General features: G+C 50.2%; 3 protein-coding genes across 3 annotated transcripts in view; 2 read left to right on the top strand and 1 right to left on the bottom strand.

Moving 5' to 3' along the window:
• LOC139049300 (clumping factor A-like) overlaps nucleotides 1-7,974 on the top strand; it is a 30,405-nt gene extending 22,431 nt beyond the window's left edge. The window contains exons 2-3 of the mRNA XM_070524678.1: nucleotides 6,504-6,838; nucleotides 7,929-7,974. Coding sequence (XP_070380779.1) covers nucleotides 6,504-6,838; nucleotides 7,929-7,974 — 381 coding nt within the window. The remainder of the gene's footprint in view (nucleotides 1-6,503; nucleotides 6,839-7,928) is intronic.
• LOC139048949 (ATP-sensitive inward rectifier potassium channel 12-like) overlaps nucleotides 1-21,230 on the bottom strand; it is a 143,587-nt gene that overhangs the window by 78,198 nt on the left and 44,159 nt on the right. The window lies entirely within an intron of this gene.
• Nucleotides 15,764-17,657, top strand: LOC139049299 (uncharacterized). Its single transcript, XM_070524677.1, has 2 exons — nucleotides 15,764-16,732; nucleotides 17,502-17,657. The coding sequence occupies exons 1-2, from the start codon at nucleotides 15,764-15,766 to the stop codon at nucleotides 17,655-17,657; spliced, it is 1,125 nt and encodes a 374-aa protein (XP_070380778.1).

Below are 21,230 nucleotides of genomic sequence, written 5' to 3'. Positions count from 1 at the left end.
TATGTAGCTAGAAAATTGATTAGTGAATTCTTGGTAATTAGTCAATTTTGCATTTCAAGTTCTTGTGCATGTAGTGTCCGCCGCTTCGAGTACAACAGCTCATATACTAGAATTGAGCTATCTGCCACAGGCAACCTTTAAAAATTTTGAAATTAGTCGATGAAACACCCTGTATAGGACTGTGTGCTACGGATTTTTCGGCCCTATGACGTTGTTTCTTTTTTGCTTTTTCTTACTATGCATGTATATTTTTATATTATTGTTTCTGTTATATGCAAAAAGGAATATCCGTCACCATTTATACAGGGTGACTAGATCTATTTACTTTAATATCATCATAAAAAAAGCACTTCTGCTGCACGAGAGGAACAGCTCCCCCCGACAGGTATCAGGCGTCTCAGAATTAGTGCTGCCGCTCAGAGAAGCTCCGGCAGATGGCGCTGCGATGGTACATCTGTGGGCGTCGCGCGTACTTTGACCAACGTTATATACTGAAATTTCTGGAGTGGCAGCCGCTGTGGCCGCCTGCGCGAACGAGTGAAGCCACCGGCGGCCATGTTGCCGGGGGCAAAAGAGGGCGGGCTCAACATACAGACAGCCGCGCAATACGCGCGACACTCGAGTGCGTTTTCGGTTCCCCGATCAAAATTTGAACAAAAAAATATTTGTTTTTCTCACACAAATATTTTACTTGCGATGAGGCAATTTAGTCACAGTGTATATATGATAATACACTAATTTTCTGTGAGCATGAAATCCTTTTAATGATTAGCTTCGTTTAAAGCATAAGCATCCTTTGGCGAGTACCCCAGCTCCGTCACGCGAAAAGTGTTGTGCCTTCTAGCCGCACAAGAATGCGTAATTTTCGAAGAGATTTCATCGTTATAATAGTGTAAATGTACATGACTGGTAGCTTTCTAACCGATTAGAAGCAATTTACAGCAACAAAATCATTACCACAGCGAATAACCATAGGTATACATGGGCTCCTGAGAAAACACATGGGGAAGCTTATAGTAGGTGTTGGCCAACTTAATTTAGGAGTGGGTCAACTTGAATTTTGGGGGTGGGCCAACTTAAGTTTGGGGTTTCAGTCAGCTTCAAATTTTGGGATGGGCCACCCCCAAATTTCAGTTAGGCCACCTCTAAATTTGAAGTTGGCCAACGCTGAATTTCAGTTAACCTATCTCTACTATAAGGTTCCCCGTACATATTGTATGGAGCCCTATGAATCCCTACTATGGATATTCTGGTTGATCAATTTTTATTGGCTTCAATTGTTTCTACTCGCTTATAAAGCCACAATAAAGTCACCAACGTTTACGCTACTGCAACTTATTAAATGTCTTAACATCGCAAATCACGCATCTTTGTGCAGATACAAGGCACTACACTTTTCGCGTGACGAAGCTGGGCCGCGTACTCGCCAAAGAATGCTTACGCATAAAAAAACTCGCAATTTAAGGCGCATCCTCAGCTGCTTACTAGTACCCACTAGTACTTAATTGCTCGGCATTGAACCATGTGGACATGTCCATTTCGTCTTCTGCTGAAGTGCTGACTGACTGAGGGCGCCCGCCTCCTTCTGACGCATGCCCGAGCCCAGCCAATCAGAACTTCAGCAGCAGACGAAATGGGCGTGTCCACTATGTGGACACTTACAGAATACCCCCCCCCCCCCTACCGTCACCCCAGTTCCCTGCGTCGCTTTTTGCAGTCAAACGGACTAGTTGCGCGTTTCTGGAGAGTTGTTCAAACTCCAGACACGAACCGCGCGCATGCGCCGTCGATAACAGGACAGCACGACGACGACAACTGCGCGAGCACGCCTCGAGTGAGCGAGTAACTGATAACGCAAAAAAAAGAAAGAGAAAGGAGTCAGCAGTTTCGCCCGAAGGACCAAAAACGAAGCATTGACAGCGATCAACGTTTAGCGCTGCACCTGACCTACTGGACGGTGCTATAACGTTATGCGGGCGCGACGTGGAACGAAGCAGCACGCAAAGCAACTTCTGCTCTGTGGAAGGGACAGCACCCTGGCAGCTATGCCAGGCGTCTCGAAACGCTACAGCGTCGTGAGCGCCACCTGGTGGCGTTTCAGGCGTATTGACGCTGCACAAGATCACGAACCTGGGTGGTGAGAGCGACAGGAAAACCATCGGCATTATAGTCAGCGCCGAATGAAACATGAGATTCGTAAAGTGCACCGGCTCCGGTATACACCAGTGAAATTGCATCACTTTCAGGTTTCGATGCCGATTTCGTTACATCCGTCGGTTCGGCGAAGCGAGTTTCGTTATATCGCGAGAACACTTTAGGTTTGTTCGATTCAGAAAAAAGGTGCACGGCACCTCAAACGAAAAAGTGCAGGGGGTGCCGGGCTGCACCCACTCGCTGCAAGGTTCAAGGATGCAGTGCAGCGCGGCGGCACCTTGCCTTGCACCCCGTTCATTCGAGCACGGGGGTGCAGGGTGCACTGCTGCACCTCGGGGAATCGAGGGTCTAGTTGCAGTGCACCGTGAATAGGTGCAGACGGTGCAGAGAAACTTGGCTGAATCGAATAGGCCTTTTAAAACGCACACCTTGCAGCCGGCATCGCGCCGACTGCAGCTGCGCGGTATGCCCGCGTGCGAGCGTTCCCAAAAGCAAGAGGATGCGGCGATTGGGCGCAATCGGACTGTCAATTGGTTGGAAGAGATCCAATTGGGAGTGCCCCCAGACGCCGGGGCATCGATGACAACCAGAGCCAGCTGGCACGCCATCGGGGTGCGCTATCTATATACACACCTAATCAGTGTATTTAAAGGCAGTACGCTAGCGCATCGTTTCCGCGACGCTTATGTTCAGGAGGCTCTGTTTGCCATAGCCATAAGCGCATTTGCGCTGTATAGCCCGTTTTATGCTTGCCAGTTAACGCTGCTGAAGCCTAGGAATTAAAGTAGTTCCGGTCAATGACGTCTCACTCCGCGCGTTTCGCAATGCGCACAGTTGTTTGTGACCGGCGACGCTTTCTATACGGAATAGCTACTTCGTATTTTAAAAACTACGTGAAGGTATGGTTACGTGATGAATTCCGAACCACTTGCGCACGTTCGCGCTTCTAGCATACGCCGCACTACGTTTCGATCGCGGGAGCATGCGGTGCGCCGTGGCCGCTGGTCGCAGAAACGTATCACTGCGCTGGCTCGGTGGTTAAATATAGCTGCACGCCTGCGGCGCTTTTTCACGCAACAGTCGCGCCATATTTTCTGGCATGAAAGTGCGAGACCTGCTGATGTTGCGTCGAATCGCGCGACGCGTACCTAAGCCTTCGTTTGATGCGTGACGCACTATTTCTTTGGTCGCGCGCATTTGGGCAGCGAGAGAAGTCTCTCGGTGTCCTTCGTAGCGTTTCCCGTGATGTAGGAAACAATGCAGCCTCCTTCTTATATTTTATTGCGGCAGCGGCTGAATGCTCGAAACTGGCTTTACTGTGCGTCTGTCCGTCGGTCCCTTCCACTGCGGAGTTGTGATCAGGGAGAGGGGGGTGGGTGGTGAGACTGGGTGGTGGGGGGAGGTATTCTGCAAGTGTCCACTTCGTGGACATGTCAATTTCGTCTACTGCTGGAGTTCTGATTGGCTGGGCTAGGGTACGAGTCAGAAGAGGGACAGGCGCATTCCGGTACTTCAGCAGCAGACGAAACGGACACGTCCACTAGGTGGACACTTACAGAACAGCCCCCTAGGTCACCGCTTCCGAAGAAAAGAGAAAAAAAACGAACTTTGCTGGACACCGCCGCCAGCGGGATTCGGACTCGTTTGCCCCGAGTCAGCAACGCAAATTACGCTCGGTTTTGCACGTGCACAGACTTTCAGGGTGCGTGCCGGCTGTGCACATATTTCACAGGCTACGACCCTTGCATAAATAACGCAATCTTTTCAATTACCTATCGACCCACATTCCGTTAAAGGCAACACCAAGTCATTACAAACACAACAGTATTTGTATATTGATTTTTGGCGAATCAATTCTGCGGAGAACAATGCGTTGGCGGGCTAGTTGGTGCGAATCCATAATTACGTTGTTTAGCGCAACACAACGGACACGAGAAAGACGACCCCCCCCCCCCCCCCCAGGACAAGGCGCTACTCTCAACTGACGTTTTATTGCGTCACTCCTTTATAGAGAACAGAATCTAGAAGAACATGCGCAGTGAGCACCGTGTGCTAGGTACCACCAAAATCCGATCACCAGAGCGCACTCACGCGACAGAATAAAAAAAACATATATTCAGCGCTGTATACACGGTTAAAGAAGGCACACTAATGCACTGTGACCCCAATAACTGGATGAAGAAAGCTCCCGATAATTCTCGGGCGGTGGTATCACGGCGCTTTTTTCAAAATAGTAGTATCACGAAACACAGCTTTGCAGTTGCACCTTTTACAATGTTGAGCCATGTTTCGTGATACAACGATTTTGAAAAAGAGCCGTGATACCACCGCCCGAGAATTATCGGAAGCTTTCTTCATACAGTCATTGGGGTCACAGTGCATCAGTGTGCCTTCTTTAACCTTGTACAGCGCTGAATAAGGTTTCTTTGGATTCTGTCGCATGAGTGCGCTCTGGTGATCGGATGTTGGTGGTTCCTGCACATGGTGCTCACTGCGCATGTTCTTCTAGATGCTGCGCTCAATAAAGGAGTGACGCAATAAAATGATGTCAGTTGAGATGCCTTGTCCTGTCGTCTTTCTGGTGTCCGTTGTTTTGCGCTAAACAAAGTAATTATCAGTTCTGCGGAATCCCGCAAGGTGAAGGAAGTATCATGAAAGGGAGAAATCACCATCCACCCGAATGTAGCGCGAAGCTACAAAGGAAACCCATACAGGTTTCTCAAAAATAGGGCTTCCCAGTTGAGGAAAAAATTCGTCCTGGTCTGGTATTCGAACCCGGGACCAACGCCTTCCCGGTGCGGCGGTCCCGTAAAGGGACTTTTTCTGAGAAACCCGGATGGGTTTCCTTTGTAAAGCTCCGTGCTACATTCGGGTGGTTGACAAATCCTGGTTATACTCGGATGGCAGAGCGACCACCCGGGAAAGCGTTGATCCCGGGCTCGAAAACCGAACCAGGACGAATTTTTTTTCTCAACTGCGAAGCCTTTCTTTCTGAGAAACTCGTATGGGCTTCCTTTGTAGCTTCGCGCTACATTCGGTTGGATGACAGTCCTTCTCTTACGAGTTGATTTTTGTAAGGGCATAGGCAGTTCGTCGCGAAGTATGTAAAGTTCTCCGGAGAAGATGTTGCGGTGTGGGTTCGAAGGTTGCGGATTCGAAATGCGAAGGTTGTGGGTGCGGTTCCCACCTGCGGCAAGTTGTTTTTTCATCCACGTTAATTTCCATTAATTTATCGTTTCTTCATTTCATTTATTAATATTTCCCCTATGTTGTCCTTGGTGTCAGTGCTTGTTGGCTTCTGATGATGTGACTAAAAAAATCGGGCCCTTCGGTTAACCCCCTTTCTTCTCGTTTAATACATCAACGAATATATTCACCCACCGATTAAGAAAGGAAAGAAGAAGCAAAAAAAAGAACACCACAGCATTTGGCGCATACTGCTTCGCTTCGTCAACGACACGGCTCATCAATTTGGAAACGGGTCGACTGCCAACCGCTGCGGCAGCGCGCGCCAATACGCAAGCAGGCGCGGTGTTCGTTTTCAATTCGTCGACCAACTTATCGCCTCGGAATCACGTATGCGCAAAACAAAACTCCGCTTGACAACAACCCCCCCCCCTCCGCGCATTCCTGGACGCCACCCAGTGTATACACACACACATTTGGCGCGGGTTTATTCCACGGAAGGGTACCACCGCCAGTCTAGACAGAGAGAGCAAGAAAAAAAAAGTAAATTACAAAGAAGCCACTTCTGAGTCAGCCTCATGTTTTGACGCACGCGGCTACTGCTACTGCTGCTGCTGCTGCTGCTGCTGCAGGCTCGCCGGTTCGACAACTGAAGGTTGCAAGTCCTTGACGCATTTTCGAACTCCGCAAAAGCACGTGAGACGTGCTAGGCAGCCGTGAGAAGCAAAAGAAAAAAGGGGGGGAGGGGTAACGGGGGGAGGCTGCACGCCTAACCAAGAAAGGGGGCGGGGGGGGAGGCTACGCCTAACCAAAAAAAGGGGGGGAGGGGGGGGGCTGGACGCCTAACCAAAACTACGAAACGATAAGTGGGAATCCAGCAGAGCAAACCAGTCGCAAGGGCTGATTGTTGCGTTTGTTGGCGCTCTTATACTTCGAGAGCATTGCAGTGAGCAAGCAAGGGGTAACAGGAAAAACTCAAGGACTCGATTTATTCTTATATATAGTTACAACAGTACGAGGCCAGCAATGAAACAGAGGTGAAAGTATGAGAGACTTATCTAAGTTCCTTCATTTAAATGTAGGAATAGTACGGGAAGTCGAAACGAAGGGTGCATTCCAATTCTGGTCATCACTGGAGAACAGTCCACTTTGACGGCTAAGAGCACAGCCAAGAGGACAGCCAAGAGGACAGCCAAGAAGACAGCAAAAAGGACAGCGAAAAGGACAGCCAAGAGGACAGCCAAGAAGACAGCCAAGAAGACAGCCAAGAGGACAGCCAAGAGGACAGCCAAGAGGACAGCTTAGAGGACAGCCAAGAAGACAGCCAAGAAGACAGCCAAGAAGACAGCCAAGAAGACAGCCAAGAAGACAGCCAAGAAGACAGCCAAGACGACAGCCAAGAAGACAGCCAAGAAGACAGCAAAAAGGACAGCCAAGAGGACTGCCAAGAGGACAGCCAAGAGGACAGCCAAGAGGACAGCCAAGAGGACAGCCAAGAGTACCTTAGAGGACAGCTTAGAGGACAGCTAAGAAGACAGCTAAGAAGACAGCTAAGACGACAGCTAAGATGACAGCTAAGAAGACAGCTAAGAAGACAGCTAAGAAGACAGCTGAGGGGTCAGGTAAGAGCTCAAGTAACGGAATGTATCTGGACGGCAGCTCTGCGACTTCGCGCCACCTCACGTAGATACGAAAAAGCTAAGGAAAACACTTACCACCGCTGTATGTCAATTTTTCTTTAGTACGAACCTACGGTAAACACAACGTAGCTTTCATCAAGCGCTTCAGAAAGTGTGAGCATAAGCGTTCTTGTGCGCCAGCTGCGACATATCTTGTCGAGTTTCCAATCGTCCTGCTCAGTCGCCATCTCGTTTTGACGGCGTCGCGCGCGGTATGCATAGTTTTTTTTTTTTACTTCGACGGTGTCCTCGCGAAGCTGTGCGTCTTTTCAACGCTTCGTCAAAAACGGAACGAGGCTTATATACGCCGCTGTTCGTTTATATAGCTGCCTATTCGGCCGTCTGTACTGCGAGTATTGGAAAACCAGCCTAAAGTGCAAGACGTGCTCGCATGCAGCCTGTTGGAGGAGCCAAACACGCCGTTTGCACGTGACACGAGATATGCTCTAAACCAGTTGAGCTGCGCACTGATTCCTACGTCACTATACGTGCATCCTAACGTCACCGATTTCTGTTTAATTTCTTGTATTCTGGCTGTTATGGCGCATGAAAATCTCTCGTAGTTTGCTAAATGTTGTTTCCTTGGTCTTTCTTTTTTTTTGCAGAATGCAACGTATGGTCCTCGTTAGCCGATAAACATTTAACTAGTTCTAATAGTTCATACGCTTCGCGGGCCGCGCACCAACCATTCTCTGTGGAAGCCAGCGAAAAAAAAAAGGAGAGAATTACTTCCAGCAAGTTCCCAATTTGAACGAGCTTTCAAACAGCGCGTTAGACGTGCTAAACGAAAAAATACTCGTGCTCGGAACAATTGCACTTCGCGAGTCAAAAAGACAAAAAAAGAAAAAAGGAAGAAATTCAATACCACATTAAGTACTCCAATCCTGTACTTGCCGAATACTGGTGCAGATTCGACCGGAACCCAAAATTCCGCTTTTGCAACTTCCTCTGGTAAAAGAGGCGATATACAACGAGTGCGCAAAAGCATACGTATTCACGTTGCAGATGCGTGTCGAAAGCAAAGAAGAAAAAAGAGAAACAAAAAAAAGAAGAGAAAGCGATAAACCGCAAAGCCCGTTTCGAATCGCGATCCCGGTGGTGGAAACAAACCGCGTCCTTGCATGGTGCCGCGCTACGCAGAGCCACCGCATCAGACGGCGAATGAAAAAAAAAACAAGAGAGAGAGAAAATGGGAAAAAAAAGACGCTTTCCGGCAGTGGAGAAAACAGAAAACTCGTTTTCGTCTCACCATCCCCGCCACCCCACAACAAGCCGTGCAATAATCGCGCACTTCATCTTGCATGCACCGGGCATCGTGAAAGCGAAACTGCGGCGCGGCCGCACACAAGAAGCTGATCGCTAAATAGTCGCACCCATGACGACCAACTATACCCCTACAACCATAGAGTTTCCCACTACATTACCTAGAGGGAAATCTGGCGCTGCTGCGCTGTGGTACGCATGGGAATGCCGGTATATTGTGGATTCGGATTGGCATCGTTCTCGTAGACACAGGACACCTTGAAGACGCGCTTGGCAAGCAGCGTTCCGTCTGTTACAATGATTCATTTTCTACTAGAATAACACGTGAAAAGCTGTTTTAACTTTATTATTACGCGAAAACATGTTTTGTTTAAGTATGAGAACTTGTTGTTGTGTGTACGACTACATGTTACGTAAAAAGTATCAGCGGACCGCTAAGATTGGAAAACAGACGACAAGGTTCGCGCTCGCTTTGAAACAGTTTGTCGTCTGTTCTTGCTTTTCTTCGCTTGGCCATGCATCGTGGGTGAGTAAAGATGTAATATGCGTGAATGGAAACATTTTATGAAGATTTTACTTTCAGAACGCGTTATTTGCGTAGCCATATCCACGTTTTAGACGGAGCCTCTTACAACACCAGCCAACACGAGCCTCGCAGACACATATACCGTCATTCCCATGACGGCATGGTCCCCCTTAAGAAACTCCCATAGACGGTGGCGCCAGATTACCCTCTAGGTGTTATAGTGAGAAACTCTATGCCTACAACGGCCGGCTTCCACACTTAAGCTTGACTCCGAGATTCGCAGCTGTGAAGGAGCTTTGCACGAACGTAATTACATGTCAGTGTGTCTGTGAACAAAAAAAAAGAATGAAGAATGACACGCGCATCCATCTTTTTTTCTTCGTCACCCGAGCACGGGCTTACACCATGTGTTTACATAGTAGCTTGCACGTAAACATCACGCGCGAAGCTTGTCACTCTGCTTGGTCCTCCATCATGGCGGCTATGACGACGTCAGTGCGCGATATTCATCGCCCCCTGGTGACATGCTTCAATGTCGTACGGAGACGCGGTCGGAACATCTGCTGGCGCCCGGGCCAGACCCACGGCCAGAACCGTGGTTCTGCCGCGGTGCTGGTGATGATGACGCTGAAGACGACGACTGGGTACTTAAACTGAAGACGACCCAGTGTTTGCTTCATTGCGAACAAGTAACCCGTATGAATTTAAAAAATTAACAATAATAATAATAACGCTCACTAACTTTTGACTTGCTCACTAGTAGTATAAGCTTTATTTAGTCCTAAAGAGCCGTGCATGCGTGGCAGAAACAGCCACGAGCGACAAGAAACAAAAAATATGAAAAAGCCATGTCATGTAGAATAAACGTGCGTGAAAAACGAGAACTATCGGACAAATCTTTCGAAAAAGCGAAATATTTGTCCGATGAGTGATACTACCCAACGAGAAATACTCTTGAGAACTGCAAGTCTTTCCCACTAAGGGCAACAGATAACTTGGCTATGCATTTGTTTCGTTTATGATAATAAATATTGCTTCTGGAACTCCTCTGGTGTTGAGGTATAGAGCAGAAAGAACGGTTGTTTCATCACAAAGACCAGAACACCAGAGGACTTATGGAAGAATTATTTACTGATCACGAAGAAAAATTCATAAGCAAGATTTCTGTGACCCTTAGTGGGAAAGACTTGCTGCAGTATTTCACGTTAATATCGCTTACAGGACAAACCTTTCAGTTTTCATGTGTTTTTTTGTTTTTGTTTTTGACGCACATGTTTGTTCTACAGGACATGTCTTTCGGTGCTTTTTTGTCCTGCCGGGCTGTTTCTGCTGCGCATCCATGGCTTTTTCTTTGTGAAGTTGGCGAATGTGTTTAAAATATTTGTCTTCACGAATAAACTTCTAGTTGAGTCAGCGTTCATGTGTGTTCCTGCCTTAATTCATCCTTCTCGTCTCTGTTTGGGTGGTTGTCAAATATAAATGTACACCGAATTGGCGAAGTGTCCATAGAATTGATACATGAAATATTTGCGCTGTTTATTTCAGAAAGAACGCTATAGGGTCTTCTCTGTTTTTTAACACTGATGTACATTTTTCTAGTTCAACTTCAAGGAGTCCCCTGAGGAAGCCAATAAGAGTGATGGTAACTTCATCTGTGTGAGATTTATGAATTTCATCCATTCAAGGCATGGCATGTCACACGTCAGTAGGTATGCAAGTATTCGTACGTTTTAAACATACTAAGCTCTAGTTTTCGGTTCTCATGACGCTGCTTTGTACTGTGCTGCATTCTCCAGGCGCAGGAACCTTCTTTTATGCCATCATCGCATGGGCTCTTTTTGTAAATATTGGAGAAAAAATTGTCTTGAGCTTAAATATGCATGTATATCACTTGTAATTTCTTTTCAACACGGGTACTGTATCTCCCTCCGTCTTTGTTACTGCTTTGTCCCAATTTTTTTGCAACTTTTATGTATCTTATGCAATAAAATTCTGGTAGCATTTTAATAACATTTTACCTGCGCGATTGAGGTCATAGGTTTTTCGTATACGCATTTATTTGCGTTTTTCACTATCTCACCAATCTGGCTGTCCAGTCATTGAAACCTTTTCCCATCCTTTATGATGATTTCTGGGGTACTTGATATTGGAAGTGCAGGTGACCATCTATTTGGCTCTTTGGAATTTTGTTAGCCGTGTGTTACTACCAATTTTCTGTGCTAAATATGTTTTCTCTTATCGTCCAAGGTATTAGCCTTGCCTTATCTCTTCATTGACTGAGGTACCACTTAGTTGCTGGGTATAGTGAAAAAGGCCCCAAAAAGTGCTCTAATTAGCTTTGTGCAAGTCCAGAAAAATTATCTGAAAATGAGCTCACTAAATCGAGGAAATACAACCAACAAACTCTTCTGTACCTTAATTTAAAATACAGAAATGGTGTACTGTTCTTGCAAACCAGGCTCGTTAGAAACATGATTCAGGTGTTCACCATGCCAGACAACTTTCTAAATGATGTCTCATCAATTAATAGCTAAGTTGAGTGATGTTATGTTATAAAATAATTGGGCAACCTGAAAATATGTACATCTCGAAGACAAAAAGCTCAGACAGGTCTACTTTGGTACTTCATTAAATTTTAATCGCGGTGAAAGACGTGTGCTAAAGCTTGTATATATTTACGTGAAGCCATTTGTTTCAAGTCTTATTTTGCCTTCTCACAATCAGCCCTAACTGTTCCTGTGATGGGTTAGTGTGCGAAACATTTTAATGTAACGTGTTCAGATGTCGTGTGTGTTCACACGCAAGCAGCTTCAAGTGTTCATGTGTTCAAAGTTGGTTGTTAAAAGGGTATGCTTAAGCCCTGTCTCTTGAGTCGCTTTGCCTTCTAGTCATAAACTTAAGTCGCAAGGGACGACCACAATGATCGTTTTGATTTAATTCATATGTAAAGGTTTTTTCAGATGTATTTACACTGTCAAGAGTGCTGTAGGTACTAGCCTATGTCTCCAAGTTCGATGTAGCGGTGCCTTACGTACTGTAATAATGTTTCATGGGCACGCATCTTTAGTGTAAATAAAGGTACTTCAAATTGATCAGTCTCTCCGTTGCTTTTGTTTGTTTAAGTTATGAGCAGGCACCGGGGCATGCAAGTGTGAATAGCAAAGCAATTTCAATATATGAATAAAAATCCACTAGCCCAACGAAATATCAATCATATTTCAATGGCCACTTCTGAAATCTCCATGCCATCTCAACTGGGCCGCAACGTACTTTTCAGTGCTGTGGCAACAATAACTCAACAACAGGTCAACAGAACTACCACAACATCAGTTCAATGCATTATCAATGGTAATACAACAATCATTCAACAAAGTAAGCACAACGAGCCGTCTAAGCGCAATGGAATTTCAGTGGTAACTTAACAATTATTCAACATTAAGACACCCAATGGTGTTCCAATTAAATTTCAGTGACCAATATTCAAGACCACTCAACAACCAGCCCAACAATTCTCCAACAAAATTTCCACAATTCGTCAATGAAAAACTCAACATTGACCAATAATAATTCAATGCCTTCTCAATAATTTTTTTTGTACGGGTTGCTCACTGATCAATGTTTTTCTCTCATCTCAATCTTGCGCGAACTCGGTTTTTAGGTTGTGTGAACACGGCACTGAAGTCCACGAAAAGAGAAGAGGGAAAATACGTCCTCCCGTTGAGGGCAACTGACACGCTCTACCAAAAAAAGAAAGAAAAAAATGGCTGTGGCTTAGGTAAGGTTAAGCCCAGGATGCGAAGCATACTAGCCTTTATTTTAGTTGTTGAACCACTGTTTAGCCTGGTGAACTGCTGTTGCTTGGCTATATTTGGTTCGGCTAGACGAAGAAACAACTCATGCATTACTTCTTCGCCTTCAAGAGTGGAACGCGACAGCGTTCCCGTCGACCCGCCAAGGGGTGTAAGACAATGGGCTACAGGGCAGCGACAACGCGCCCCGCATTGGACGCGGTGAGCGTCGAGCAAAGCAGCGTTCGGCGCGGCAACGAAATGTGCGCCTGAGCAAGAGACGCACGCCTTAGAAACAGCTCGTTTCTAAGGCAACACCGCATTCACTAGAGGCGCTTTTGTACCGCTTTGAAGCATCGTACTCGTGGCTCAGTGGTAGCGTCTCCGTCCCACACTCTGGAGACCCTGGTTCGATTCCCACCCAGCCCGTCTTGCAAGAGTTGAGCCAAAGCCACTTCTCCTCTGTCGTGACGTCACGGTGTCACGTGATTTCATGGCGACACCGCCGCGCCTGAGGAGCTGGGTTGAGCTCTCGTAATATGCTTCGCATAAAAAAAGAAAAGACACCTCGCTGGAAAGTTTCCCATAGTTTGGCGAGTTGACACACAGGAGTCCTTTGACCCGGCGACGGCGAATCCACCCGCGACTTCGTCACCGTTGGAAAGACACAACAAGGGGTCAAGATTCCTCATTAACCTCGGGGCTAACGAACACTACGCAGTAGGCGGTCGCCCGTGACAAGGGTTATAACGTCATTTGCGCCGGAAAGCGTCTAACCGGGCGATGTTCGAAGAGGGGCGTGACTTCCAGTGCAAATGAACCCGCACGGATGGCAATGATTTAAAGGCGCCTCTGCAAAAGACTGCAAAAGGTCGAGGAGAAACTGCTGAGAGTTCGGTGGTCCGTCCCGAGTCGGGGACTCCGGCTCCCCAGCTCCGGCGAGACGCTCGGCCGCCGCGACGGCGAAAACTGCCGGTCGCTGCTATCTCGAGTGCGCACGACTACACCAGGCACACAGACCTGTTCAGCGGTCAGCGAACCCGCTGTGGAGCTCCACTGCCTACCTCAATCAACGCATCAAGGTGAGAGCTTCCCGAGGACCCCACATTTTTGGAGATCCGACGCTCTCCGGCTGGGCCGTCAGCCTTCCTTTCTGGCAGCGGCGCAGCCGCCGCACTAGGCCTCGCGCGGCCACTTCCCAGACTCCGGCATGCAGGTCACAGTGTCTGCAGAGGACTTGAACCCGTCCGAATACAACCCCCGGGACTGGAAGCATGTCCTGTCCATGCAGGCGTCCCGTCGGAACACGACCGGAGCCTCCGAATCGTCTCCCGCACGCCCAGGATCCAGCATGGCGACGCCACAGAACGCAAACGCCACGACGCCATCGCCGCCCGCGTTCCAGCCTCGCCAAGAACAGCTGCGCGCTGCGAGAGCAGCAGTGTTCAAAGGTCGCCAACTCGCGCCATTGCCTGCCGACACTTACAAGATTGTCTACAGATCGCAGGGAGGGCCCGCGCTTCTCGACGTCCCACCGCGCTCGCTGCTCGCCACAATCATGCAAGCAGCGCAGCTACAAGGCCAGCAAGACATCCAGATCCGAGTACATCCCACCAACAACACGTGCACCATCGCCACCACGCGCCAAGAGACCGCCCTCAATCTCGTCAACCTCAAGGAAATTACACTACGCGACCGAAAATATGCCATCGCAGCCTACATCGCCCCACCAGCCGGGGCGGTGCGCGGAGTGATCACGAACGCATTTTGGGACGAAACCCCCAGCGAGGTCATCGCAGACCTTCAGGCCCGAAATTCCGAAGTCCCGATCATTGATGCCCGACGTATGGGGAAAACACGCTCAATCCTTATCACCTTCGCCTACGGACCAGTTCCGAGGAAAATCATCTACGGCGGCGGTGTCCACCTATGCACGGTCTACCGGAGACGAATCGACGCCTGTGTGAACTGCAGAAAACCAGGACATCGAGCAGATGTATGTACCCTGCCCCGCTCCCACCGATGCCCAAGATGTGGAGATACTCATGAAAGAGTGGACCCCCCAACCTGCGCTCCACAATGCATTCTCTGCGGTGGAGGACACATGACCGGAACAAGTGGATGCAAAGCAAATCGAAAAAGTCCTACTACACGCCAGCCGCGACCCACTCAAAAGAAGACAGAACATCAACAACACCATCGATCCAGTCCCAGCCCGCGTCGACGCTCCGGCAGCACAGCTTCTCGCTCTTCGGACGCTCGACATCTCACATGGGCCGACCTGGTCGCCGGAAGACATACCCCCCCCCGCTCACCCAGACTCCCGAAGCGCTGCAACAGGAACGGGAGCTCCAGGCCCTCAGGGAAGAGGTAAGTCGCCTTGCTTCCTTCGTCCATACCCAACGCCCGACACAATCAGGTCTCTCTAACTCCACTCCACCCCCCGAGACGGAATCTCCCAGCACACCTCCCACGAAAAGACAGCGAACCACACAGGAAATACCACCCCCTCAGTTTACAGACATAGATGCCAAACTCGCAGCGCTTGAGGCTAAATTCGATGGTAAACTACAAGAACTCGAAACACGCCTCGAGACTAAACTCACTCACCTCGTAGAAACCCTCACGGAGAAATTAGAGCACCGCATGGATGTTATGCTTAACAAGATGCTCGAAAACATAGAACACCGCTTCACACAAATGGGTCCTTCCATACCCTCGCAACCCACCCTTCAGCCTACACAATCCACCCCTCCTGTCCAACACACTCCAATGGACACGCAACTAACCCCCCCTCTCCGCCCCCCCCCCCACGCTCCAGTATGGCGGCGCGGGTAAATAATTACCTACAAATTCTAACTTGGAATTGCCGTGGCTTCCGGGGCAAGCGTGCACCTCTGCAGGTTTTACTTCCCACACTCACTCCTCAGCCCCAAATACTTTTACTCCAAGACGCTGCACATCGCGCAACACTTCCCAGCTACACCTCGGTACATTCGGACCCCACAGACAAACCCAGGGCGTCCACACTCATACACCGTAGCATCACTCACAGGGTACAGTATATCGCTTCAGAGACGCCCTGCGTGATCACTGAAATCATACACCATAAACACACGTTACCATCCATATTTATTGTCAACATTTATCACCTCCCATCACACCCGATGGCGTCTCTGGAGTCCCTACTTCGATCGGTGCACCGACTGGCAGGAAAGCACCCCCTGTTAGTCGGCGGAGACTTCAACAGTCAACATACAGACTGGGGATACAAAACAACAACACACCGAGGTCGCAGGCTCTGGCTGCTTCTCCAGAACCTCCACCTCACCGTACACAACTTCCTGACGCCCACTCGGATCGGAAATAGCGTCAGCATGGACACCAGCCCGGACCTGGTGCTGACCCACTCCCTCCGAGGCGTCACCTGGACCAGAACACAACACACACTAGGCAGCGATCATTACATTATACAGGTCACTGTCCCATACAAACAACCCCGTCACACTTACATGACACACAAACTCATAAACTGGGACTCTTTCCGCGCCACTCGGGCGGCCCGCTCTGACACCCCTATTTCCGATATCGACACCTGGGTGAAATCACTCCAGGATGACGTCCAATGCAACACAAAACTCATTGAAACCCCTACAGAAACCCCTACATTAGACACCCGACTGGCCCATCTCTGGGAGGCCTATCACAGCCTCCTAGAAAGGTGGAAGAGGAATAAGCTAAACAGGACACTTAAAAAGCGGCTGGCCGCACTGCAAACCGAAATCCAACAACATTCTGAGGAGCTCTGCCGGTCCAACTGGGGCCAGATATGCGACGGCATTGCTGGGAACCTGTCCACCAAGCGGGCCTGGCAACTCCTCCGCCACCTTATAGATCCGATGCAGACAAAAACAGCAACACAACACCATGTAACAAAACTCGTGGACGCACACAAGGACAACCCTGACAGACTTATAGATACACTTCAAAGAACCTACACCTCCCCAGGCATACCGACTTGCTTACCTCCCTACACAGGGCAGGCCAACCCCACACTCGACACGGACATAACGGAGACGGAAGTCAGAGCGGCTCTCCTGACTCTCCGTACCAGCTCCGCACCTGGCGCCGACCAGGTAACCAAATCTATGCTTCGTAATCTGGATGATCAATCCATCAGACAGATTACGGACTACTTCAACCAGTGTTGGAGGGAGGGCACCCTCCCCCAGTCCTGGCGTCATGCGAAGGTTATTTTCATACCCAAACCCAACAAACAACTTACACTCCAAAACCTTCGCCCGATCTCGCTAACCTCATGCCTCGGAAAGCTTTTCGAGCATGTAGTATTATCGAGACTCACACAACACATGGCGGAAAACGACCTTTACCCTCACAGCATGGTGGGCTTCCGCCCCCATTTATCCGCGCAAGATGCCATGCTACAACTTACGCACGACATTTTCGACCCCCTTATCCCGGGTCACACAAAGGCAGTCTTGGCTTTGGACCTCTCCAAAGCCTTTGATCGCGTAGAACACCATGCGATCATGACTGCCCTCTCGCCACTGAATGTGGGTGCACGTACGTACACCTACATTCAAGCATTCCTGACCGACCGCACGGCTCAGATACACTTTGGCCCACTCACCTCCCCCTCTTTCACTTTAGGGAGTGTTGGCACCACGCAAGGGTGCGTTCTGTCCCCCTTTCTATTTAATATCACCCTAATCCCCCTGGCCCGACAATTGGCAACCATACCCCATCTCAAACACACCCTCTATGCCAACGACATCACGCTGTGGACTACCCACGGCAGTGACGGCGGCTTAGAGGACACTCTCCAATCTGCAGCCACCCTGACCCAAAATTATGCGGCCAGTATCGGTCTTTCTTGCTCCCCAGAAAAATCCAAACTACTACTCATCAGACCTCGTAATCGCTGCTCCCCATGCTCCCCCATCACAATCGAGCTGGACAGACGCCCAGTGCCGGAGGTTGAAACCCTCCGAGTACTGGGACTCCATATCCAGAGTGATGGTAAAAACACCACCACCCTGAAGAAACTCAAGCAGATTGCAGGTGCGATTTCGCACCTCATTCGCCGGGTTTCAGCCCACCACAGAGGCATGAGGGAGCGCGACCTATGTCGCCTCATCCATGCCTTCGTCCTCAGCCGTGTGCTTTACACAACCCCATATTTACACTTATCCCGACACGATACTAATGCCCTAGATGCATTAATACGCAAGGCGTACAAAGTAGCATTAAAACTACCCATTAATACACCCACAGACAGACTACTCGGCCTGGGCCTCCACAACACTATCGGGGAACTTGTAGAAGCCCACCGACAGGCGCAATACATTCGCCTGACACGAACATCCACTGGGCGGCACATCCTGGACTCCCTCGGGATCCGGATACCGGCCAACGACCCTACACAACTCGCCACCCCACGCCACATCCACCGAGAGCTGCTTATTAAGCCGCTCCCGAGGAACATGCATCCACAACACCACGAGGCGCGCCGCCGAGCTCGAGCTAAGGCGCTCCATCGCTATTACGGCCCCGAATCGGATGCCGTATGGGTGGACGCCGCATGCATGGGAGAGCAAGCGGTTGCCGCCGTGGTGGACTCCTCCCTCTCCCCACTCATTACACTACCCCTCCCCCCACACACTTCCCCAGAAGCTGCAGAGGAAGCTGCGATTGCCATTGCCATCACCCATACGGAAGCCCGGTACATAATAACAGATTCAAAAACAGCTATACTAAATTTTGCACGAGGCCGAGTCCATGTTCCTGCTTTTTGCATACTGGACTCGCCCGTTGCACCTCCACCCCGCCATGTGGAGCTGATATGGGTGCCTGCGCACTCCGGGAATCCTGGAAACGAGGCTGCCAACCTTTTAGCCCGAGGTTCTATTAACCGGGCTCAGGTGGCCTCCGATCCGGGATTCACGAAGGAGCGCATGCACTCTTTCAGCGATCTGACGCAGGCTTATCGAGCAGCACGTCAGATCTACCCCCCCACCTCACCCATCCCTAGACAACAGGCATGCGACACTGTGGAGGCGACTCCAGACCCACACACTCCCCTCCCCTGTCACCCTATCCCATTACCATCCCTCTTTCCCCACGCCCGCCTGCGCCCTCTGTCCCGAACCGTTCGCATCCGCCATCCACATCCTCTCGCTTTGCCCGGCGGACCCTCCCCCGCGGGGCCTGGAGCACCTGACATCGTGGGAGGACTGGGAGACCGTGCTCCGCTCTGAGGACCCGGCAACGCAAACCATCGCGACCAGCCGGGCTGCCAGTGTTATGGACCTACGGAACATAAACACTTGAGTGGACTACGGTCGTGCGGGGGCCCAGGGACCTACGTGGCCCGAACACCTCTGTTTAAGTAAAGTTTTTAACAACAACAACATCCCGAGTCGGTGATGTCGTCGGTGGATGGAATGATGGGCGGGCGGATGGATTGCGCGCAACAGGCGGGCATATACGTTTGACCTGCAGAACCAATGACGTCATTATATCTGCCATGTCTTCGAACTATGAGACAGCGTCACTGCCGTGATGCGACCTTCAGCACCTCCAGCGACAATGCTGGAGGTGGTTTGAGGCGGCGTGCCTGAAGCTGTAGAACCATACCCGCCTCCTTATATATAGTTGAAACCGAAAAACGTTTGGGGTATACTGCGCAGGAGAAAGAAGAAAAAAAAACTATTATGCGCTCAGTTGGGTTCGCCTCTTAAGGCGTGACAGTGTTTGCACTCATTCGTAAGGGCCTCTTGTCTGAAGCCACTTTCTGCGTCATATGTGACTCTGAGATGTCTGTAGTCGCGCAACATTTCACTTGCACAAGTTGCTGCTCGTACGTGTTTGCACTGGTTAGTGGAAACACGTACGAGCAACGTGCCGTCGCAAGCGAAACGTTGCGCGCGACTTGTTTTTAGTGCCGCGTTCTCTGAAGTCCCGTGTCTGTCGCGTCTCTGACAACGCACGAAAAATGGATAAATGGGAGGCGGAGACAGACAAAACGCGCCAATACGACCACCGACATTAGTTTTATTGATTCAGTGAGTGAGTGAGTGAGTGAGTGAGTGAGTGAGTGAGTGAGTGAGTGAGTGAGTGAGTGAGTGAGTGAGTGAGTGAGTGAGTGAGTGAGTGAGTGAGTGAGTGAGAGTGAGTGAGTGAGTGAGTGAGTGAGTGAGTGAGTGAGTGAGTGAGAGTGAGTGAGTGAGTGAGTGAGTGAGTGAGTGAGTGAGTGAGTGAGTGAGTGAGTGAGTGAAAGTGATCTATCATTCGACTGACTGACTGCACTGATCACTCGCTCAGCTTAAGGCCCCCAAAGAAATACAGGGCCCTCGAGAGACGCAGCGGAGTGAGGCAAGCACGGCAGGCAAGCGCACCCGTCGAAACGTGGCCGCGCCGCGGACACGAGTCGAACCCGCGACATCGCGCTCAGTAACAGCGGAAACGACACAGCAGCTGCGCCACCGACGCCGGTAACGCAGCCAGATCCGTCACACGCTTCGACATAAACAGAAAAAAAATTAGAGGCTTATCGAAGTTAAGCCCAGTGGATGCGAAGCATCCACTGGGCTTAATCTTAGCGTATCCTTAGCGTTTGGAGGCATCTTGACCGCATACACGCCCGGCGCAAAGACGCTGGCGCGGCCGTCGGGCACAGAGACTGACGCGACGGCGGGCGCGCGCCGCTTCATCCCTGGCGTGACGTCACATATCACGTGATGCAGCGATGGTGGCGCCGCCGCCGCATCGCGCGCGACAGCGCGAACCGAAGCGTGGAGGCCTCCGCCGGGAGACGTCCGACGGCGCGATATGAGGCCCCATCTGCAGCCGGTGTGACGTCATCACGTGACGTCATGTCTCGTGACCTACTTGAAGGTCACTTGAAGGTCAATGGTGGCCACCGCCGGGAGGCGACCGACGGCGCGATATGAGGCCCCATATGCAGCCTGTGTGACGTCATCACATGACGTCATGTCACGTGACCCCACTTCAGGGTCAATGGTGGCCACCGCCGGGCGTCGCGCGTAGGCCCGAAACCTACGTTAATATGCTTCGCATAAAAAGTGTGCGGCAGCACGCCAGTCGCCATGCTGTTTCAAAGGGGACCGTCGCAAGAGGCACTTGATCCGTGTGTAGCGGAGGGGCGACTCGCAATCGAAGCGAGGTTTCTGAGAGACTGGCTCTGCAGCGATATAAAGGGAAGCCCCATTTCGCCGCCGCCCCCACCACGTGCTTGCCATACGCCATGTGCACAGACTCGCTTAGCGTATGGCTCTGTTAGCGATCCGCGGCTAAAATAGCCGCCTAATGACTGCAGGCGTTTTAATATAATAATAATAATATAATAGCTGGGGTTTTACGTGCCAAAACCACTTTCTGATTATGAGGCACGCCGTAGTGGAGGACTCCGGAAATTTCGACCACCTGGGGTTCTTTAACGTGCACCTAAATCTAAGTACACGGGTGTTTTCGCATTTCGCCCCCATCGAAACGCGGCCGCCGTGGCCGGGATTCGATCCCGCGACCTCGTGCTCAGCAGCCCAACACCATAGCCACTGAGCAACCACGGCGGGTACGTGCATATATGAACGA

This window comes from Dermacentor albipictus, chromosome 8 (genome assembly GCF_038994185.2).
Source record: "Dermacentor albipictus isolate Rhodes 1998 colony chromosome 8, USDA_Dalb.pri_finalv2, whole genome shotgun sequence".
NCBI lineage: Eukaryota > Metazoa > Arthropoda > Arachnida > Ixodida > Ixodidae > Dermacentor > Dermacentor albipictus.
Note: the sequence above shows the minus strand (reverse complement) of the source record. Positions and strands in the feature narration are given on the sequence as shown.